Source organism: Acromyrmex echinatior, chromosome 7 (genome assembly GCF_024713525.1).
Source record: "Acromyrmex echinatior isolate Ae372 chromosome 7, ASM2471352v2, whole genome shotgun sequence".
Taxonomy (NCBI): domain Eukaryota; kingdom Metazoa; phylum Arthropoda; class Insecta; order Hymenoptera; family Formicidae; genus Acromyrmex; species Acromyrmex echinatior.
Genome location: NC_141858.1, coordinates 10426621 through 10450218, shown reverse-complemented (window position 1 = coordinate 10450218; position 23598 = coordinate 10426621). Strand labels below are relative to the sequence as shown.

The 23598-nt window shown below is 30.3% G+C and overlaps 4 protein-coding genes and 1 pseudogene across 4 annotated transcripts; 4 read left to right on the top strand and 1 right to left on the bottom strand.

Moving 5' to 3' along the window:
* The first annotated feature begins 952 nt into the window (after positions 1–952).
* Positions 953–7759, top strand: TTLL1B (Tubulin tyrosine ligase-like 1B). Its single transcript, XM_087407762.1, has 9 exons — positions 953–1083; positions 2354–2485; positions 2559–2624; positions 2982–3160; positions 3511–3697; positions 3856–4057; positions 4626–4856; positions 6919–7028; positions 7111–7759. Exons 1-9 carry the CDS (start codon positions 1016–1018, stop codon positions 7247–7249), a joined length of 1314 nt encoding a protein of 437 aa, XP_087263888.1. The 5' UTR covers positions 953–1015; the 3' UTR covers positions 7250–7759.
* A 3559-nt stretch (positions 7760–11318) lies between these two features.
* LOC105154522 (cytochrome P450 9e2) lies at positions 11319–14136 on the top strand. Its single transcript, XM_011070105.2, has one exon. The coding sequence runs from the start codon at positions 11456–11458 to the stop codon at positions 12959–12961; it is 1506 nt and encodes a 501-aa protein (XP_011068407.1). The 5' UTR covers positions 11319–11455; the 3' UTR covers positions 12962–14136.
* A 2494-nt stretch (positions 14137–16630) lies between these two features.
* Positions 16631–19560, top strand: LOC105154521 (putative cytochrome P450 6a14). Its single transcript, XM_011070104.2, has one exon. It carries the CDS (start codon positions 16730–16732, stop codon positions 18230–18232), a length of 1503 nt encoding a protein of 500 aa, XP_011068406.2. The 5' UTR covers positions 16631–16729; the 3' UTR covers positions 18233–19560.
* LOC147909167 (cholesterol 7-desaturase nvd-like) lies at positions 19251–20797 on the bottom strand (annotated as a pseudogene).
* Positions 20798–20942: 145 nt separating this feature from the next.
* LOC105154520 (cytochrome P450 6j1) lies at positions 20943–23558 on the top strand. Its single transcript, XM_011070103.2, has one exon. The coding sequence runs from the start codon at positions 21044–21046 to the stop codon at positions 22547–22549; it is 1506 nt and encodes a 501-aa protein (XP_011068405.1). The 5' UTR covers positions 20943–21043; the 3' UTR covers positions 22550–23558.
* The last annotated feature ends 40 nt before the right edge of the window (positions 23559–23598 follow it).

The window sequence follows — 23598 nt, the reverse complement described above, 5'->3', positions numbered from 1 at the left end:
AATCTTAGATGAAGAAAAATCACTAAAAGAAAAGATTAAAATCTCGGAAGCTACTTTTATTAAAAAATAAAAGAAGAGTTCAAATTTACAAAACAAATGTGATATGTTGGATTCATTGTATTATGATTATTTTAAAAATGTTAACATCTCTATATTTTTATCTTAATATCATATTTATAATGCAATCAACACATGACGTTTTAGGCTTTGTTCCAAAATTAACTACCAGTATTATAGAAAATATATAGTAATGTAGACTATAGCATTTTCAATACTGGCAGTAAATTTGGAACACGGCCTTACTCATCAGTTATTCTGTCGACAATATAAATTTAAATATTGTTTAAGTATCAATTAAACATATATATTTAAATATCATTTCTGAAGTACACTGGCGAAGTACAGAAATGCCTTTACACATTCAAGATGTAGATGCATTTCGGAACACAGTTGAAATGCATACAAACTGTATGCGTTTCGACTGTGTTTTGACATGCATTCATCTGGATTGTGTAAAAGGGGTGAACCCATAGGAATACACCATATGATTGTTTATAAATTTTTTTCATTAAACGTAAAATAAATATATATCGAGAATTAAATTTAAAACTTATATAAATTCAATCTTTGATAATTTCGTATTCTTCTGAATTAAATCCTACCTTGCGTTCAATAGTATACTTTCAATTATCAAGTTCAATTATCAAGTTATTACTAAAACGTTAATGAATAAAAAAAAACAACGTCAACAAAAATAAGAATAGAAACTTTCGGAATTTTTAATTTGAATGTATTATCTAATAAAAAATTGTTTTTTACATAATTTTTCGGATATGTTAAGCTAGTTTTCATAATTGCGTGACCATAAAAAGCAAGATTATGAAGAGGATTACCGATAGAAGATATGCAGTGAATTTTGGAATACAATAATACAGTCTGTGTATAATTTCTGACGACTGAGATATCGACTAACGACCGTATCGATCAAACAATACGGTTCATAAGTATCGAGAACATGGCGTCAAACGTAGCCGCAGAAAGCAAACGGGCTACGAATCTAAACGCCTGTGCTGTTTATGGCAGGTAAATAATTAATAGCAATTTTGTAAAACTACGCTGCTCGAGATGATTGAAAGGCCACTGCTCACAATACTTAAAAATATGCGCCAAGATTTCGAGAATTTCTCTTCAAGCTCAATCTTCAGCGAATGTTTGAAGAGTTTATTCTCAAACTGTCTTGAACTTGTATTCGGGAAAAAGAGAGATTGCTAGAGTTTATTATATTTTTATAACTTTAAAATTTATTTTTTTATTTATGTCTTATCTTATTGATGATTAATAGGGTAACTCCGATATATACGCTGCACCTATCAAAAATTTAATTTCTTAAGTATTATTTACTATGTTTAAAGTAAACAAAAACTGTATCAATAAAAACATTGTACTGTCTAATATTATGAAAAAACTATTGGAAATCGGAAATATTTATATTTCGTATTAAAAAATGAAACCCTTGTATTTTTGCCGTATGTAAATAAGTTGTAAAGTGATACAATAACTTATAAAATGCGTTTATAAAGTTTTATTAAGGAATAAGAATAATAAATATGTATATAAAGTAATAAATAATAATTCCAATCTTCTCACATGTATTACAAGTGTTATAACATGAGGTACATATTTCATATAATCGCGTTTATTGCATTTAATGCACTGAATTAAATCTGCTCACTTTGTATACTTTGGGCATAAATCCCCGCTAAAAATGCCGTATATCCCAAATAGGTGGGATATACAAGATAACAACTTAAACAAAGAAAGAACAAGAGCAAAGTATTTATATTTTGTTATATAACATATACTTTATTATTCCTCTACTCTAGTATCTTCCTCTATTACTTCTCATGTATCACGAAATTACCATTAAGTCTTTTGTACGTCCTACAATAATCATTTTATGTAGATTATAATTTATGATGGCGCTACTCAACACAGCGACAAATTCAACTCACAATAATTTTATTAATATTAACAGTAAAAAATTGAAATCATAATACAATACTAATATAACATAAAGGCATGTAACAAAGTAGTTGCGGGAAAATTATCCCCATTCCTTCTATTTTTTTCTGACTTCTGCGGAATAAATCCCAGCGCGGCGTATTTGCCGGAGTTATCCTAAAATTATTATTTTATAAACATCTTATTTAAGACAATTTGCGTAAACACAGTAGCTTCCTTAATTAATTTTGAAATATTTATGTAAAATAATTAAGAAATAATCTCAGCAATATTAAAATATTGGCGTTGATTAATTCTTTCATAATCGTGATTAAATAATTGATGACTATAGAGTGCCATCGGTCGGGATGGATCGGACAAGAATCACGTTTTGCACAGACGTAGACAAATCTGTGATCGTACACAACTTCGAAAAACGTGGCTGGACGCAGGTTGGTCCGGAGGATGATTGGAATTTTTATTGGTAATCATAAATTATAACACAAGATTTGCATATTATTTGAGAATTGATTATAACGTTCTATTATTTATTATAGGGCTGTTACATTATCCTGCAGGAATATTTTCAGCGTTGAAATTGGATACAGGATGGATGATAATCAGTAAGACAAAGCAAAGCTTTTTTATATTATTAATTATATATATATATATATATATATATATATATATATATATATATATTAATAAGCTACAAAGAATTCAGTTGATCAAAGTATGTATTCTCAGATAAAAGTATGACATTCAAATTATTATAATTCCATATAATTATTATATTGACAATGCTTACTTACTCATTTCCACTGTATATTTGATTAATATGTATTATATCTTTTAAAATTGCCGTATTATCTGCTCTTTTTGTTGAAACTGATAGAGTTCTTTGGTTCCAATGAAATGTAATATTCAACGAAATGTAATATTAAAGAATTTTGAAGAAAAATATTTATTTATGCTATTAGAATCATTAATCACTTCCCAAATCACTATGAGCTTACGCGCAAGGATTTACTGGTAAAAAACATCAAGCGATACCGGAAGGACTTGGAAAGAGAGGGAAATCCATTGGCAGAACGCGAGGAAGGTCCAGGCAAATATTTGTACCTCGACTTCATACCTGTCACTTTTGTCTTACCAGCTGGTGAGCCCAAGATTAAGTTTTTAAAAATTAAAGTAAAGAATTGATTCGAAAATTTCTTGACAAAAGCTAACCCGATAACTGTTTCGTAAATAAAAAGTTCAGTCTTAAATTTAAAATTTTTTAATTGGTATAAGATCGACAAATAATAGACACGCAATTTATTGAACTGAACATTGTAAAAATTTGCACAATTTATTATTGGGCATCAAAACCTGCCTTAACCTGATATGATCCTCTTCACTCATTTGTGTTAAACATTTCGATCAATTTTCACACTATGTATGTTTTATTTATGATATTTTAAATGAGAATTATTTTATTTTTGAATTTCACAGTATATTATGCCATAGATTACAATATGTTCGTGGAAGAATATCGCAAGTCTCCGCAGAGCACCTGGATCATGAAGCCATGCGGCAAATCGCAGGGTGCCGGGATATTTCTTATTAATAAGCTAAGCAAGCTGAAGAAGTGGTCACGCGAGGCAAAGACACCATTCAATCCAAACTTGACAAAAGAATCATATGTCATATCCAGGTAATTATTTTATAATTATAATTTTAATCAAAGACGTTTCGATTATAAGGATGTCCTTCATGAAATTCTAGCGATGGAGATGATTAGTAACAGTCAATTAAAGCTATTAATTTCTTTCTTTTCGAACCATTTCATTATTTTAACATTTCTTACGGTAGATATATCGACAATCCGCTGTTAATCGGCAGCAAGAAATTCGACCTCCGATTGTACGTTCTCATCACGTCATTTCGACCGCTTAAAGCGTATCTCTTTAAATTAGGATTCTGCCGATTTTGCACCGTCAAGTACGATACCAGCGTTCAAGAGCTCGACAACATGTACGTGCATCTAACAAATGTGTCCGTGCAAAAGCATGGCGTATGTATCATGTACACTTATCAAATTATTCGTAACAGTACTGTCTTTGATTGCTAAAAATTAATATGTCCTATTATAGATCATTTCAGTAATATTGTAACAACATTCCAATATAATATTTAAATTTGAATATTGCAGCAATATTGTTGCAATTTTTGTATATATATTATATAAATATTGCACACTATTAAAATATTATTGCAATATTCCTGCAATATTTCGTGCTGTAGGGGTATCTTCCCTCCCTTTATGGAAAATAGTTTTCTATTTTACTTTAAAATTAAATTTACAAAATAATCTTTATTAAATTAGACAATTAAGTAAGTCAATTTAGATATCAGAATGTTTAATATAAACACATGATTTTTTAAGGAAGCCTAAACTAAGTTACATAGCGCTCAGTAAGCGGTTTTTTGGCAGTCTAAAAAAATACCTTTAAAATCTTAGATTTCATCGCGTTTCTGTAATCTCTGGATATTTAGTTTTTCAACATTTTAACTTTCAATGAGTTTGTACGGATACTTAATGTATTAATCAACACGAAAATTGTTGCATACGGGAATTTCAGGACGAGTATAACAGCAAGCACGGCGGTAAACTGAGCGTGCAGAATCTGCGTTTATACTTGGAGAGCACGCGTGGGAAGGCGGTTACAGAAAAGCTGTTCGCCAACATCTCCTGGTGCATCGTGCATTCGTTGAAAGCGGTAGCTCCAGTGATGGCAAACGACCGACACTGTTTCGAATGCTACGGATATGACATCATCATCGATAATAAGTTAAAACCATGGCTGATCGAGGTGCATTGATTTCTCATCTTTCATCACAAGTGTCCTCCGACAATGAGTTTTTAATATGTTGTATTTTAAACTTAAATATATATTTTAAGCTCATTACCCAGTAAACGAAAATGGATTAAAATGAATTAAAATTTTTTTAATGCGTACTTTAAATCCATGAAAATAGATTGAATAGATTGAAATGGATTAGATCCGAGTTGACACTAGTTTAATATTCGAAAAACAAAACATTCATATTTTAAGTTTACAAATTTTATTTTTCTAAGACATTTACAATAATTATACCTGAAATTAACTACTTCAAATTGGTATTTAAAAAATGCACCTTAGTGGGATTCGAGAACCTCTGGATTATGAATCTTCTACGTTATCCGCTACACCCACTTCTTCAATTGATAAATGTGTTATTCATTCTCTACTTCAATTACAACCAGCTAAGCTAGTAACGAAATTAAAAAGATATAATAAAAATATCATCATTTAACAGATATAATAAAGTATAAACAATTTACATTACTACAACATAAGTGTCGGATAATCTAATCTCGCTTGGCCTAATGTCGCGCGCCGTGATTAGCCTAATATTCAGGCTGTGTTCGACTAGGTTTGCGAATGTTCACATTGATCATTCATTTTACTTTTAATCAAAGAGAAACAAAAGAACATAGCTCAATTATTTTTACGTTACAACTTTTTTGAGCTTAGTTGGATTAAAACAAAAAATTTCCTACTTATAATTTTGAATAATTTAAGTAGCATTTATGGTCTATTTTTAAGTAAAAACTTTTTTTATTTAATTAGATTGAAAAACTGCATTTCTTATTCAGAATATTAAATTGAGCAGTATTCACGATGCACACACAAAATACTATAATATTATTTTTAGATTGAAAGACATAGAAATATACTCCATGCCATTCTTATAAATGAATAAAAATGCATTAAAGATTGAAAAGGAACAGACATTTATTTCATGCAATTCCTATAAATAAATAAAAATGTATTCAAGATTGAAAAGGATTTATTTTAACATTCATAAATCAGTATTTCTAAAAATCTGAATCCATTTTAATCCATTTCAATCCTTTCTTGTTTGCTGGATAAAATCGGAGGAGAACAGATGTGATATTATGCTAATAAATTGTGTTGAGGATTTTCCCGTGATAGATGACGATGAGGACAAATACATTTTAAGAAAATTTTGTTAAATATTATATAATCTAGGAAAATTTTATCGCAAACAATTAAAATAATACTTATGTAATAGCAAGTGAATATATATAAAAGGTCATGATATCAAGAAATAAAAGTTAAACATAAATGATTTAAAATGCACATGCATAAGCGACGAAATCAGTAATTATATAACGCAACGACACTATATATATATATATATATATAGTATCGTTGCATTATATAATTACTGATTTCGATTATATATATATATATAGTGTCGTTGCATTATATAATTATACATACTTAAATATACATTGATTTCATTCTACGTACGCTATTTTGTGTATGCATTTTAAATCATTCTTATTTGACTTTCATATCTTGATACCATGATCTTATTCTATATTTAACTATTATACAAATGTTCTAATTACCTGGTGATTATATAACAAATATAACTGATATGACATATATGAAATATTCTTCAAATGTATTTATTGTCCCCTCCCCCCCTGTCATATTGTCTCCTATGATCTCTTATTACAGGAAGATACAAACAGAACGTATTACATTAAAAAATCAGACTTACGGATAGGTAAAAGTATTAGTACGTTGCATTTGTATAGATGCATCTGTAATTAATTCTGGAAAATAATTTTTTAGAAAATAATTTTATTATTTATAATTAAATTCATAATAAAATAATCTTTAATTTGATAAAAAAATTTTAAATTAAAAAAAAAATGTGATAATGCATTAAAAAATTAAAAATTTAAAACAATTTTTTATGATTTTAAAGTATTTTTGAAATGTAACTCTCATATATTTTTTTGTCAGTAAAATCTTCAAATTTCGAAAACATCAAAATTTTGGTTTTTTTTCACAGGTAAACGCCTCGCCGTCTCTTACATCCACGACAGTAAATGATAGGATCTTGAAGTATAAATTAATCGACAATATCATATCGGTGGTTCTGCCTCCGGATGGTATGCCCGAGTAAGTGTACAATATATTCTAATAAAAATCAAAATTTCCAGTAAGTTTACGAGATTAAAATTTACGGTTTTGATTTGATTAGCGTGAAATGGAATAAATTACCTTCACCAGAAGCTTTAGGTAACTTCGAGTTATTGCTCGATGAGGAATTGGCAGTTCAGGACGAGAGGGAGAGTTCATCGAGCAAGTATCGCGGTTCTTCTCTTAACAAATGGAAATAGATTTTATCCTTGTATGATTATTTACTTCAATTATTCCCTAAAATTACGCTTGAAGCGCCAGATAAAGGAACAATGCAAGATTGGAAAGTTGAATTTCGGAAAGTCGATATTTTTATTCCCATGAATGATAGTAAAAATAAAGATTACAAAAAGGAACAGGGAGGAAAAGGAAGGCTCTTAATCAAAATGGAAAGCTGAAAAAATCTTATACTAGAAGATCAACAGCGAAACCTTTCCTGTGCTTGTGTTTCTTCACTAACAGGACATCTTCCTGGTGTCCCTCAAGAAAGAACTTACAAGAGGAGTAAGAAGGATAATGTGATACTGAAAAAACAAGTAGCCAGAAAAATCAAGAGGCTTGGAAGAGAATATAAACAAAACGTGCGTAGTAAATTCCCTGGTTTGTGAACTTTAAGTCCCTTATTCTCTTGCAGTAGTAAAAATCACATTACACCAATGAATTCCCGTGCGTGTAATCCCCCCCCTCCCCTACACACATTCCCCTAATAGTCTACTATATTACCTAATATACCTAATATATAAGTAGTGCAACCTTTTCCGGAATAATCATGTCTTTTATATAATTTAATTTCATTATTAGAGTATTTTTATTAATTGTCTTTAAAACATAGAAAAATAGTCTAAAAAAACTATTTATATTTTTATATATTTTTATATATATTCTTAATATGTGTAAATATTTTTATATATTTTCTTTCTTTAGTTTAGAACGCTTAAGTAGTGTTATTGTCGCTACTAAAACCCGTATCAGACTATCGATTCTGCAGGTCAATTGACAACCAACTCTGACTATCAATCTATTATGGATCATTATAATGAGGCTGACTAATTGTGATTGGTTCACTGTAGATCAGTTTGCAAAGTTGATTGTTTGACGAGCTTTAGTAGCGACATAACAGATATATTTAAAATGTTCTATCCTGAACAATGGTAAACTCACGATTGTCATAGTTGATATTTGTATTGTAATAATTATTTGCATCATAAATAGGTATATCATTTCTAGATAATCTTCTTATTACATTTTTTGCAATGATTACGAAGAGAACTCCAAGTACTAAACGTCCTATTGCATAACTTTTCAGTACAGGCATAAGCAACATTTTTTGTATGTAAATAACGCATACGATAGTACATTAATTTTCTCATTAGTAGCTTTGAATATTTAGGACAACAAGCTTCCATTGTACTTTACATTATTTAAAACATATAAAAACTGTATATCTTTTTATTTTAACGAAATTGAAAGTTAGGAAAAAATAGAAAATTATTCACTTTCATCTGCATTCAAAGCTAGAATTTGTTGACAAATGTGTAATTATTGAAGATTTGCAATCGGTACTTTCATTACTTATATTTTGCAAAGAATCTCTCGCTCATTTGATGCTGATAATTTTTGTTAAAATTTTTGCATTCATAAATTTCTTCTTCAGTACATATCCAAATTGCTTCATGAGATGGGATATGCAGCATTCAAACATAAAAAGACTATAATAAAAAAAATGTCAATATAAAGTGGAACAAATAAAATCATTCTTAAATCATCTGAGATCGAGATTTTTATCATGATTAAAAAATGACATAAATTAGATCACTATGACGTCAAATTGACATTATTTTTATTTTCTTGTTTTCCTTAGGTTAGTTAATAAATACCAGCGTATAATTTCGTTTCCATCCGATATCCTTTTTTTAAATATAAACAAATGAAATCGAGGATGAAATCACGGTCATTATCATTTTCTAACTTACAAGGAAAACCCCAGATCTGATACCTTAAAACTTAGATGTCAATTTTTTTGGTAACTCTACAGGTCAAAAAAGAAATTCTGTGTTCGGTAATTTTTACGAACCTCGAATATTCTAAACTTATATTTTTTGGATCTTTAATGCTTTAAGTAATTCAATGTGAATTATATATATATATATATATTCTTATTGCTTATATTTTTTGTTACGCAGTTTATTATATAATGTCGCACAGCATATTAAAAACTCATTTATCTTAAAGATTAAAAATAGTCAGTAATATATTATCACTTGTTGAATATAACTTAATTATTTTTATATTATATTATATATATAGGATGTTTGGTATTTAAATGTTAAAATTTCGAGAGCGTGTAGAGGATTGATAAAGAAAAAAAATCCTGTAGAGATATGTTCGTTTTTGTTTCGTTTTGGAGAAAATTGAAAAAAAGACAAAACGTAATTTTCATTTTTGTATTTTCTTATTACTTACGTTATTATTTACGTTATATTTATTCACTTGTTTAGATATACTTGTGTAGATATTATTCAAGATATTATTGTTTTTTTTGAGATTTTCTTCAAAATGAAACAAAAACGAACATATTTCTACAAGACTTTTTTTCTTAGTTTATTGATGCACGCTCCCGAAGTTTTAATTCCAGACACCTTGTAGATGAACTTAACATTGATATTGAAACGATTCTTGTTTCTTACAATATTTGTTTAATATATCAATATATAATATATAAAATTACACATATATTTTGTTTCTTTTATCGCATACACGACGATTAATTTATCTATATGTATATACTCTGGTATAAGCAAATAGCGAAATATAGCAATCTTTTTTATCAGATCAAATCAATGTAAAGTCAATTTCGATAAACAACTCAAGCGATGCTTTTTTTATACCGCAATCATTATTTTAGCGATGTTTTATGAGGATGGAAAAATAACCATTATAAAATAACCATTATAAAATAATCAATAAAATACCAAAGATACAAGTAGCCACGTTTGGATATTGTTATTCATTCAGATATATATAAGTTATATGTAAGTTCGGATATTGCTGCTCATTCGGATATAAGTTTGACTTTGTTGTTAATATTATTTTAATTGGAGTTAAATATACTGAGTGACTTTGCTGAAGTCTTAGGATAAGATAATATAGGAAGTAATATAGTGTAATCAATATTATTATGTTAAAATGTGTGCTAAAATATGCGTTAAAATATATAACAAGATACATTTATTGTAAAGAAATTATGTAGCCTGGAAGCCATCTAAAGCCGTTAGGCAAGAATTAATAAATACAAATACAAATACAAATACAAATACATTACTTAATAGCACAGTTGCAAGTTAAAATAAAAAATATATAACGCTTAAACAAGCAATAAGTAATAGGCTATAAATAGTGCAATCTTTTTCAAGATAATCTTCTGATCTTTTATGTAACTTAATTTCATTATTAGAGTATTTTTATTATTTCTAATACAATATAAAAATACAGTCTAAAAAACTATTTAAAAGTATTTAAATATATTTTCTTTTTTCAATGCAAGGATAAACTTGATTTGTACAATCGCGAAAAAATGTTAAGAAGATTGTTCAATCTTTTCATATAAAAACAAAGTTTTGATCAAATATTGAAAATAAATTAATATGTAGGCATTCTTGAATTTTTCAGATTTTTTGACCGTATAGTTTTCTTTAAATAATTTTCTGAAATAGCTTAAATTCTTAAGAAAAGGAGGATTTTAAATAATTTAATTGCATACGAAATATAAGAATATATATTATTATTTTTAAAGAATTATAAAAGAATGAAATTTAAAGTACAACTTGAAATTAAAAAAATGAGATTTCACCATATTATTTTTTGTGTAAAATTAGAGTACGATAAATTTTTATTAATTCTCTTTAATTATGAAGTCACGCAAGTAAAAACATAGCGTCATTTCCAGAATTATCAATATATAAATTAAATTAAAATAATCACTACTTTAAACAATTTTCTTTTTTAATATTTTCCACATAAATATTTATTTTTATTTAAATAAAAATATTTTTTTACACCAAATTAGTCTTACAACAATTAAATGTATAAACTTTATTATTTTTTTCTAAAAGACATGCCAATGGCAATTTGTATTTTGTATATATTAAGATAAGAAAAGTTACATAACTCCTCCACTTTTTTAAACTGGAAAATACTTCCTTAATACTACGTCGTAGTAAAGTTAATGGAGCTAAATATACCAACGCAAGGCTGTTTCGCAGTCTCGCTCATTTTACTGATGCTATCATTGCACATTATTATAACTTCCACGATTCCGCTGTATCACAACCAGTCGCGAACGATATATAGTTAAGAGTACATCGATTTATCCGATCAAGCGTCATTTATCGTTCAAGAGAAACAAAATGACCGTCGTGCTAGTATCTCTGATTCTTGGGGCGCTTATAGCCTTTTACTTTTACTTGACGCGAAATTATAAGTATTGGCAAAAACGTGGAATTCCGTGCGTGGATGGAGCTCTGCCAGGATTCGGTAATATGTTATCGGTGATCTTAATGAAGACGGATCTTAGTGAGTTATGTCGCAAGATCTACAATGATAACAAAGGTCACAGCATGGTCGGTCTCTACGATTTTATGTCACCAGCATTGATGGTCCTCGAACCCGAGCTAGTCAAAACAATAACACAAACCAATTATTCAAGTTTCGCTAAAAACGCTATCGATATTAATCCCGACTTAGATCCGCTCCTAGCACATAATCCCTTCGTCCTTACTGGTGAGAAATGGGTGCACAACAGAAAACGTTTGTCTTATGCATTCTCCAGCATGCGATTGAAGATCCTGCTCGAAAGTGTTAAACAAGTGTGTACAACGTTTGAAAATTACATGAATGAAAAGCTGAACAATAACCAGACAGAGTTCGAACTGAAGAGCTTGTTCGCCAGGTACACAGCACAGGTGGTAGCCGCTGCTGGTTTCGGCGTTGATGGATTCTGCTTCGATGACGAGAAAAAGGATATGTCCTTCAGGAAACTCGGACAAGCCATTTTCGAGCCGTCTTTACGAAATTCAATCGTGTTTGTTGCCACGTTTCTCATGCCATCGTTAAACAAAATCTTTAAACTAGGCGTCGTTCCGAAGCACGTAGACAATTTCTTCAGGACACTGGTTGCAGAACTCATGGAGCAAAGAAGAAAAGACGGAATACCTAGAAACGATTTTCTCCATTTGATGGTCGAACAGGAGCGAGCGGAAGACGATAAATTCGACCTTGAAATGGTGACGGCCCACGCAATGTCGTTCATCGTCGATGGCTATGAGACCACCAGCAGTGTCATGAGCTTTATCGGATTTGATTTGGCCCGTCACCCAGAAATACAGAATAAATTACGGGAGGAGGTGTTATCCGTACTTAACAAATACAACGGAGAAATCACTTATGAAGGCTTGAAAGAAATGACATACATGGACCAAGTCTTAAACGAGACACTGAGATTGTTACCCGCAGGCGTGATTATGAAGAAACGATGCACGGAAAAGTTCGAACTGAAAGGATCCGATGGAATTGTTTGTCATGTAGAACCTGGAATGGAGATTCTAATACCAGTTCAAGGTCTGCAAAAAGATCCTCAATATTGGGAAAATCCCGAAGAGTACGATCCTGAAAGATTCAGCTCGGATAGGAAACACAGCATCGATCGATTCGTGTTTCTTCCATTTGGCGGAGGTCCTCGAGCTTGTGTCGGTATGAGAATGGCTCAACTACAAATAAAAGCAGTTTTGACTGTAATTTTAAGAAAATATAGGATGGAATTATCCCCGAAAACGCAAATACCTTTAAAGATAATTCCTGGTAACGTTTTACCAACACCGCTAGGAGGACTGTGGGTTTATTTTCAGAAGCTTTAAATGTAAATATCTTTTTTGTAATAAATTTCTTTCTAGCTTTCAGTGTCTAGTTTCTAGCGTCATGAATAATTTTTATGTCCGAAGAAAATATTTGTGTAATCTTCACATAAAAATGAAATTCTTTTCAAATTTAATCTATTTTAATTATTGTATTTTTATACAAAAATAAAAAAGGTGAAATGTTATTATTTTTTATAAAATATTTTCTTATACGTATATTTTTAGAAATTCTTAATTCATTAAGAAAGTAAGGAAGATTTCTTTGTAATCTTTGTACAGAAATTAAAGATCAGGATATTTGCAATTTTATAATTCTCTACAATGTTTCTTATATACTTTATATAGGATGTTCCATTCAGACATAATAAAAAATTCACAACATAATAGTTTCAATGATAAATATTAATTATAAGAGCAGCTTCGAATTTTTTAAATAAAATTAGCGATTTGGACATGTAACGTATGCGCAGAAGCGATCTATTTCTGTCATTACTGAGCGGTTTCTACGTCGCCATATGGACACAACAGCAGAAAGCTTTTATGAGTTATCGCTTGCGCAATTAAAATCCATGATGGCACGTTTCAACTCGCAAACGACACAATACACTTTCCCCTGTGGCATTCACATGGCGATTGAAACAATAGGTGCACCCAGTAGCACAACTGCTTACTAAGCGGCTGAGTATCAATTTCATTATGCAATTGAATTTAAATGTTGGTTCTAAAAATAAAAGCCAGTCATATTTAATTGCTGTTTAATAGCTTAGTGAGAGGTTGCGCTGCTAGACACACCCAATGCAAGAGGCATAGACAGCTTCTGCATATGTTCAATCAAATCTGTATACTCTCGATAAAATTACTGAATTTGTAACTTTATAAACAAATATTATACGAATTTAGATAATGAGAATAAATCTAATTAAATACGAAAAATTCTACATATTTCAATTTTATATAAATTCACACAAGATATATTTAAAGAGACTTCTTTGATTATCGAATATAGGATTTATATATCGAATATAGGATTTTTCGTATTTAATTATATTTATAAAAAAATTCCAGGTCTATCCTTTACAGTGATATCCACATTTTAACATTAGAACTAGTATTTTGTATGTGTTACATCTTTTAATTAATAATAAAATGTCCAGCGTTGATTTTCATGCTTCCAATGAATTATTACTGATTTAATCATAAAAAGCCTTTATTGCTATAAATTTTTCATTTATCATATCGTTATCATTTAAGCAAAACAGTGAATATATAATAATTATAAGTTTTTAATCTAGTAAGAAAATAAGAATTTTACCATATTCAGATAATGTATTTTTATATAAAAATAAAGAAGTATTAAAAATTTTGAAATTCTTTATAATATTCGTTTGTATGGTCAATATATATAATAAGTTTTACAACTCCTGATTTTATTACTTTCCTAGAAAATTGTCAAAAATACGTTTAACATCTAACATCTTTGTGTTATTATTAATCATAAACTATTTATTTAAAAATTACGCAATTTATGTTATCATAAAAAAAATATTTAGAGAAAAATATTAGGTGTTGGAATTAATTCGTAGCGTTTTACAAGTGATGGGAAGTACTTTCATTAATGTATTTTTTAATGCTCATGTGAAATAAATAACATTCTTTCATTAAAAAACGCTATGAATTAATTCCAACACCTAATATTTTTACACATTCTAGAATGACAATTAATCACAATATAAGCGACATTTGTGGGTGCAACTGGGGCACGAATTTCATAAAAATAGAATAGCAAACAGCAAATAAATAAATTACTTCGGATGCGTCACACGATACCATCCACACATCCTTCTCCTTCTTCTCTTCCCGTTTACATATCCCATCTCAGTATTTCTTCACAGCGTTCATACGCATTTACGATAAGATCAACAGAGATTCTACGCATACATATGTAAATCAAATAAGTATAATACGTAAAATATTCTGAAAGCCATATTTATAATAAAATATATAATAAAAATATACAAATAAGTTTCGTCTCGTTTGATATGTAATAAAATATAAACAAGTTTGGCCTTTTTATGAAATACATAAATAGTAATCTATCTCTTAAAATATACAGCAAATAGCAATAACAGAATAGCAACCTAATAAATCTTTTATGTCTATAAATAGAAATCCTTTTAAATATTAGCTGGTTTATTTTATTTTATAATTTTTACACTGAAGACAAACGCATTGACGAAAAAACTAGCAACGACCCTGCACATATCTATCACCAGAATGACAATTATGTAACACTGAAACGCAATAGACTCTTTATTGCAGTTGAAAGATAGCGTGGAGAATACAGTTCCGCGAAGAAACGATTTGCTTGAAAATTGGTATCTTGTAGAAGATATATATTTTGCGTGAACAGTTAAGGTTATGCGATCAGTTTCACGTTTTGCGCCAGAAAACGTGAGTTAATGTAATTGATGATTGACAAAAATATATAGTCGTAATAACGTGATTTAACATTCCAAGTGCAATACATTTTATAATAACTTGCATAAATCTCGTAGCAAATTATTTATAATGCGTATCACTGTAAGTATGTATACAATTATGAATATTAACCAGTTTTTTGATTCTCATTAAAATCATTCAATCCACCATTTTTTCCAAAAATGGCGAGCAAATTAAATTCAAATCATCAAAAAATTGAAAAAAAAACATGAAAAATATATTTAATATAATTAAACATTAAATCTTTATCTTTTATCTCTTTAATTCTAAATAGCTGTACAAATTGCGATCACTTTGATAATATCAATTGCGAGATCATTTACCGTTAATTGACAGCAAACTATACCATACAATAACATTTCCTTTTTTCATTTGTCATCATTAAGAAATATTTAACATGGAATTATTTTGCACGCATCGGACAAATACATAGAATCCTATTTGTCATTTTAGATGATATTATATAATCAGTAATGTATTTCATTGATGATACTGTTATGCATCATATGCAGTGCTGAATTGCGAATTGTCTCGAACTTCTACATACTTATCTTCATAAAAGCTTCATTTATCAAAGTAATAGAAAAGCATGAAAGATAACATCATTGAACTACTGGAATTTATATACAATGAGTTTTCAGAATTGTGCATTTTCTACGTGTATGCTTTACTTAATTTATTATTGTAAAAGTTTTAAATATATTATTAATAATATTTTAATAAAACTCGATTTTTAGACTTATCTCTTACCATTTTGTTTAAATAAGAAAAAATACGTAACAACAATTAAATACATAACAACAGTTAAATAAAAAAAAGTTTATTTTCTTATTTAACATTGCAATAAAACTCTGTATGTATAATGTAATGGAGATACGTAAAACATAGAAAACGACAATAAAGTGAAGACTGCATTTGTAGAAGAACGAATTATTAAAAAATTTTTTAATATGCTAAATATGCATATTTTTTTATATTTACTTTTTAATGATGGGGATATAAATATGAGGATCAATTTAGTTTTCGCAATAGAGAGAAAATGTTAGTTACAACATTATGGAATAATAAAGTTCATTTGGCGGAATCATTAATAATGCAATATATATTACTCTTTTAAAGTCTTATTCATTCTCCCGACTTATCACCGCTATCAATGTAATCTAGTCTCAGCCGCATCGCTACAACACGACCTGCAGTCCTGAATGATACGTGGTCAAGGCTACATCGATTTATCCGATCAAGCGTCATTTCTTGTTCAAGAGTAGCAACATGACCATCGTGCTGGTGTCTCTAATTCTCGGGGCACTTATAGCCTTTTACTTTTATCTGATGCGAAATTACAAGTACTGGCAAAAACGTGGAGTTCCATGCGTGAATGGAGCCTTGCCGGGTTTCGGTAACATGCTATCGGTAATCTGCATGAAGACGCACATCGCCGATTTCTGTTGCAAGATCTACAAGGACAATAAATGTCATAGCATAGTCGGGATCTATGACTTTACATCACCGGCGTTAATAGTCATCGAACCGGCACTAGTCAAAGTGATACTGCAAACCAATTTTTCAAGTTTTGCCGAAAATGCTGTTCATATTGATGAAGAATCAGATAGTCTCCTGTCATATAATCCCTTCGGTCTTTCCGGTGAGAAGTGGTTAAACAGCAGAAAGCGATTGACATACGCATTTTCCAGCATGCGATTGAAGATCCTGCTCGAAAGCGTTAAAAAAGTGTGCGCGACGATGGAGAATTACATGGATAGAAAGTTAAGTAACAGAGAGACAGAGTTCGAACTGAAGAGCTTATTTTCCAAATACTCGGCGCAGGTAGTAGCTGCCGCTGGCTTCGGCGTAGATGGATACTGCTTTGATGATGACAAAAAAGATATATCTTTTAGAAAACTCGGACAAGCCATCTTCAAACCATCGAAACGAAATACAATTATGTTCGCTCTTGTATTTCTCATTCCATCGTTAAATAAAATCTTGAAACAAGATCTCATTCCAAAGCACGTCGACAACTTCTTCAGGACGTTGGTTGCAGACCTTATGGAACAAAGAAGAAAAGATGGAATACCTAGAAATGATTTTCTTCATTTGATGATGGAACAGGAGCGAGCGGAGGGTGAAAAATTCGACATTGAAATGATCACGGGTCATGCGATGTCGTTCATTATCGACGGATATGAGACGTCTAGTAGTGTTATGAGCTTCATCGGGTTTCATTTGGCTCAGTACCCATACATACAAGAAAAATTACGTGAGGAAGTGACATCTGTGCTTAACAGATATGGTGGTGAAATCACTTACGATGGCTTGAAAGAAATGACATACATGGACCAAGTCTTCAATGAGACGATGAGGATACTTCCTGGGGCGCTAATGAAGAAACGATGCACGGAAGAATTCGAACTAATAGGATCTGATGGAGTTGTCTGTCGCGTCCAACCTGGAATGGAAATCCTGATACCGCTTCAAGCTCTGCACACAGATCCACAATACTGGGAAAATCCCGAAAAATATGATCCTGAAAGATTCAACTCAGATAGAAAACACAACATTGAGAAATTTACTTTTCTTCCCTTCGGCGAAGGTCCGCGAATCTGTGTGGGTATGAGAATGGCTCAGCTTCAAATAAAGGCAGGTTTGGCTATGATTCTGAGAAAATATAGAATGGAATTGTCACCGAGGACACAAATACCATTAAAGATGATTCTTGGAACGTTTTTACCAACACCGAAAGGTGGTTTGTGGGTCTATTTCCGACAGCTTTAAGTACAAATACTTGTTTTAAATTTCTTTTTCAAACTTTCAATGTCATAAATATTTTTTCAGAATAAAGATTTTTAACTTTACATAAAAAAATACAATTCTCTGCCATTTTAGTCATTTTTAATTACTGTATCTTTATTCAAAAATAGGAAATACTTAAAATTTTATAATTGTTTATAATGTAACGCTTTTTTACGCAAATATTTTTATTAACTTTTGATTGTGAAAGATAAGTAAGAATTTAATAAACTTTACACGTAAATAATAGATTGAAAGATAGTTGATATCATATATTAAACATACTTTCTAAGTTTATGTATAAACATAATACATTGTAATTATAAGATTTGTAGGAAAATTTATGTAGAAGGATTATAAGAAGTTAAGAAGATAATAATTTTATCAATTTCAATCAGTATCTCTTACAAAAAATAAAAAATGAATATATTCAAAATTGTGCTGTTATTTTTAGAAAATATTCTTTTGTAATAATAATAATATTAAGTCCTTTACACTCCCAATTTCACGTTAATTTCGCATAAGAAAGCGTGAGTTAATGTAATTAATGATTGACAGAATATATAAAGTCATAATTTAACATTGCACGTTCAATACACTTCGAATAACTTACAGAAATCTCGTAGCAAATTATTGATAACATGTACTGTATGTGTATCACTGTTTGTACGTATACAATTACATATCAATATTCTGATATGCTTTGAAATTAACTGCAGAAATTAATTTATTACTGTAATTGGCCGCATACTATGTAATAATTATTTTTCTTGTAACTGTTATCACTGAAAAATATATAACACGGAATACACGTGGAACAAATTTGCATATATGAGACAAATAGAAAATCTAGTGATAATTTTATTATTATGTAACGCGTGTTTCAGCGATAATGCTATGATGTTATTGCAATGCTGAGTTGCGATATGTTTTGAACTTTGTCATATTTACTTCTTTAAACGATTAACTTATCGAGCTAACAGAAGCGCTTAAAGAATAATAATATCATGGAATAACTAGAATTTGTTACTATTTATATAATAAATTTTCATAGATCTGTACGTGTTTTTAATATTTAATTTTCATAACTCATTTTGTTTTAAATTAAATGTGATGTCTTGAAAACTAGAATTTTAAACATTTTTTTCGCTATTTTTATTTAAATAAGCAAAACAATATGTAACAACAATTATAACTAAATGACCAGCTCGTTGTTTATTAATTGTTGTCGTCTAATGTAGAATTTTTTATGTACATTGCAGATATATCAAATATATAAAGCGACAGTAAAAATATATGGACACTCTGATAAAGATTTTAATCTTATTTTATACCAATCACACTTATTTATATTATAATTTATATATATGTATGTACCTATATGTATGTGTGTGTGTGTGTGTGTGTGTGTGTGTGTGTGTGTGTGTGTGTGTGTATTGGATACTTAAATATAAGCATTACACATAAGTTACACTAATATTATTATTAAGATAATAATAATATTAATAATAATAATAACTTGCACAAATATAATAGAAATTATACAAGTTACATTGCAAAAAGGAGGTACTGCTACCACTGTAAATCCTTCATGGCCGTAGGTGGGACAATGATCAGAGTAAAATTGTGAGTACCAACGATGATATACTTGGCTGATGAGATCCTCGCGCAACAGCATCGGATGTTGCTCAAATCTCTTAGAGTTCCAGATTTTAATGTTACGCTCAAACATCACACATTCGCGTGAAAAAACAAATTAGCGTATGGCGCCAGCAGAGGTGACGAGAAGATCAGATAAATCACCCGTTGTAGCAGCAGTTCGATCAGCGTTATTGTTAACAAAATGTACAAAGATCCAAACGACGTATTGACATTTAGCTCGATGATGCCAGGTCTGATTTGCTCAGCGCGTACATCGGACTCCATTATGCTAAAACGTTCTAAAAGCATCAATTTGTGGCACAAGTGCACATTGGCCTTGTGCTTCTCCCTACTTCTGTCTCTGTTTTGCGCAACTGTGAAGTGATGATTTCCGTTGTCATTTTCAATTGGATGGATTGACACTCCTTTTTGACGCTCGTCTTTATTGCTTCATCTTCATCCTTATCCATCTGATTGTCATATGAGCAGTTAGGCTGCCATCTTGTGTAGGTGATAAGTGCCGAGCTAACCAGGAAAACTCGCCAAAGAGGAATATAGGTGGACTATGCAGCTCGTTGAGATACCAGGCCCACGATATCAGGTCCATTCTCAGTTATCCTAATGCTCAGGTCCACATATTAAATTTACTGCCTATTTATTGTCTCTTTACTCGCTAAAGAACTCATTCTTTCTTGAACTAATGCTTTCTTGATGCAATGTCATTTGTATAAGCAACAAGAAATAATTTAAAATGATATTCTTTTAAATTAATCCCTTCTATTATATACATATATATCAATTTTATCATTAAAATATTTTTATCACTGCGTTTTCAACACATTTAAATATTCAATACTAAAATGATCGAAAATTTTTTAAACATATTGAATATTATTTTCTTCCTTCAATGATTATAAAAATCAATTTCTTCTATACAATTGTAAGAGAATGTTATTTAACATTAATATAGTAAAGTTTACTTGGCGATATAAATCGTGTACACAAATTTTATTATTCAGTCTCGCTCGTTTTATCGACGCTATCAATGTACTTTAATGTCAATTTTATTACATGACGACCAGTCGTAGATGATACGTGGTGAGGGTCACATCGATTTATTCGATCAAACGTTACTTGTCGTACGAGAGGAGCAACATGACTGTCATGTTAGTGTCTCTGATTTTCGTGGCGCTTATAGCCCTTTATTTTTATTTGACGCGAAATTACAAGTACTGGCAAAAACGTGAAGTTCCTTATGTGGATGGAGCCTTGCCGTGGTTCGGTAACATGTTATCGGTGATCTGTATGAAGACGCACATCGCCGATTTCTGTTACAAGGTCTACAAGGATAATAAGGATCACAGCATGGTCGGGATCTATGACTTTACGTCACCAGCATTAATGGTCATCGAACCGGCACTAGTCAAAGTGGTGCTGCAAACTCATTTTTCAAGTTTTGCCGAAAATGCTGTTCATATTGATAAAGAATCAGACAACCTCCTGTCATATAATCCCTTCGTCCTTTCCGGTGAGAAGTGGTTAAACAGCAGAAAGCGATTAACATACGCATTTTCTAGCATGCGACTGAAGATCTTGCTCGTTAGCGTTAAAAAAGTGTGTGCGACGATGGAGAATTACATGGACAGAAAATTAAGTAACAGAGAGACAGAGTTCGAACTGAAGAGCTTATTTTCCAAATACTCCGCGCAGGTGGTAGCTGCTGCTGGCTTTGGTGTAGATGGATACTGCTTTGATGATAGCAAAAAAGATATATCTTTTAGAAAACTCGGACAAGCCATCTTCAAACCGTCAAAACGAAATAGAATTATATTCGCTCTTGTATTTCTCATTCCATCATTAAATAAAATCTTCAAAATAAGCTTCGTCCCGAAGTACGTTGATAATTTCTTCAGAACATTGGTTGCAGAACTCATGGAGCAAAGGAGAAAGGACGGGATACCTAGAAACGATTTCCTCCATTTGATGGCTGAACTGGAGCGAGCAGAGGGGGATAAATTCGATAATGAAATGCTTACAGGTCAAGCAATGTCATTCGTTCTCGACGGTTACGAAACGTCTAGCAGTATTATGAGCTTCGTCGGATTTTATTTGGCTCGTTATCCAAAAATACAAGAGAAATTACGCGAGGAAGTGATATCCGTGCTCAACAAATACGATAGTGAAATCACGTATGAAGGTTTGAGGGAGATGACATACATGGACCAAGTCATTAATGAAACGATGAGGTTAATACCCGCAGGATTGTCAATGAAGAAACGATGCACGGAAGAGTTCGAACTGAAAGGATCCGATGGAGTCGTCTGTCGCGTGCCACCTGGAATGGAGATTTTCATACCAGTTCAAGCTCTCCACAAAGATCCTCAATACTGGGAAAATCCGGAAGAATACGATCCTGAAAGATTCAATTCGGACAGAAAACAAAACATCGATAGATTCACCTTTCTTCCATTCGGCGAAGGCCCACGAATCTGTGTGGGCATGAGAATGGCCCAGCTGCAGATAAAGGCGGGTTTGGCTATGATTATAAGAAAATACAATCTGGAACTATCCCCAAAGACGCAAATGCCTTTAAAGTTCATTCCTGGCACCATATTACCAACACCAAAAGGCGGTCTGTGGGTCTATTTTCGGCAGCTTTAAATATTTTCTTTTAATTTTTGTTTTAATTTTTAATTGTGTATGTTTTTTTTATATTAAGACAAAAGATTGTAATTCATTTTTATGTAAAAATGATGTTCTTTTCAAAAACAAATTTTGTCAGTTTTAATACTGCATCTTTATATAAAAATTGGAAAGATATTTGTTATTTTCTTATGCAAATATTTTCATAAACTCTTAATTAAGCAAGAGAATAAACAAGAGTTTAATCATATTTATGCAGAAATAAAATATCAGAGAAATTAGAATTATATGTAATTTTTAAAATTTTTTATTCAAATATTATAATTGTAAGTTTAATAAAAAAATAAAAATTTTATCTTTAATTACTGTATATATATTTTGAAAAAAATAATAAATTTAAAATTTTTTAAATTTTGCAATTAAAAAAATGTATTCTTGTACAAACATCAATAATAATAATAAGTTCTCTCTTGCTAATTCTGACTATTTAATACGAAATAGTCAGAAGTATATTTAAATGCATATTTTAAATAAATCAAATTTGTTCTACTGTTAATTGTTAATTATTTAAAAATTTCATAAATTTTGGTATCATCATGTATTTCAGAATATAACAAAAGATTAAAAAAAAGACTTAGAAAAAAATATTTTCTCACATCCTAGTACAAAAATCATATTATATAAATACAATTAATTTAAAAAAAATGGTAAATTATCAAAATATATACACACTTTTTAACAAAAAAAGCCTAAGTCTGTACAAAATTTTTTGTTAAAGGATCATTTCATTTCACGCACGATGTGCATGTAATGTATTACTTATTTTCATTTTTCATTAAATGTAAGATAAAGCTATATAATGAATTACGTGTCCATCACTGCTTGGAACAAAAGAAATATAATAAAAAAAAACGCATCTTTTGTATAAAACGCTACAAAATAGCGCATGGAAGATGCCATTTGTGTCATTTATGATCCGAGAACGATTAATTTCACAAGTAAACAGCAAATAAATAAAATACTTACACTTCGGTCACCGTCTTTCACATCTCCTTCTCTCCCTCCAC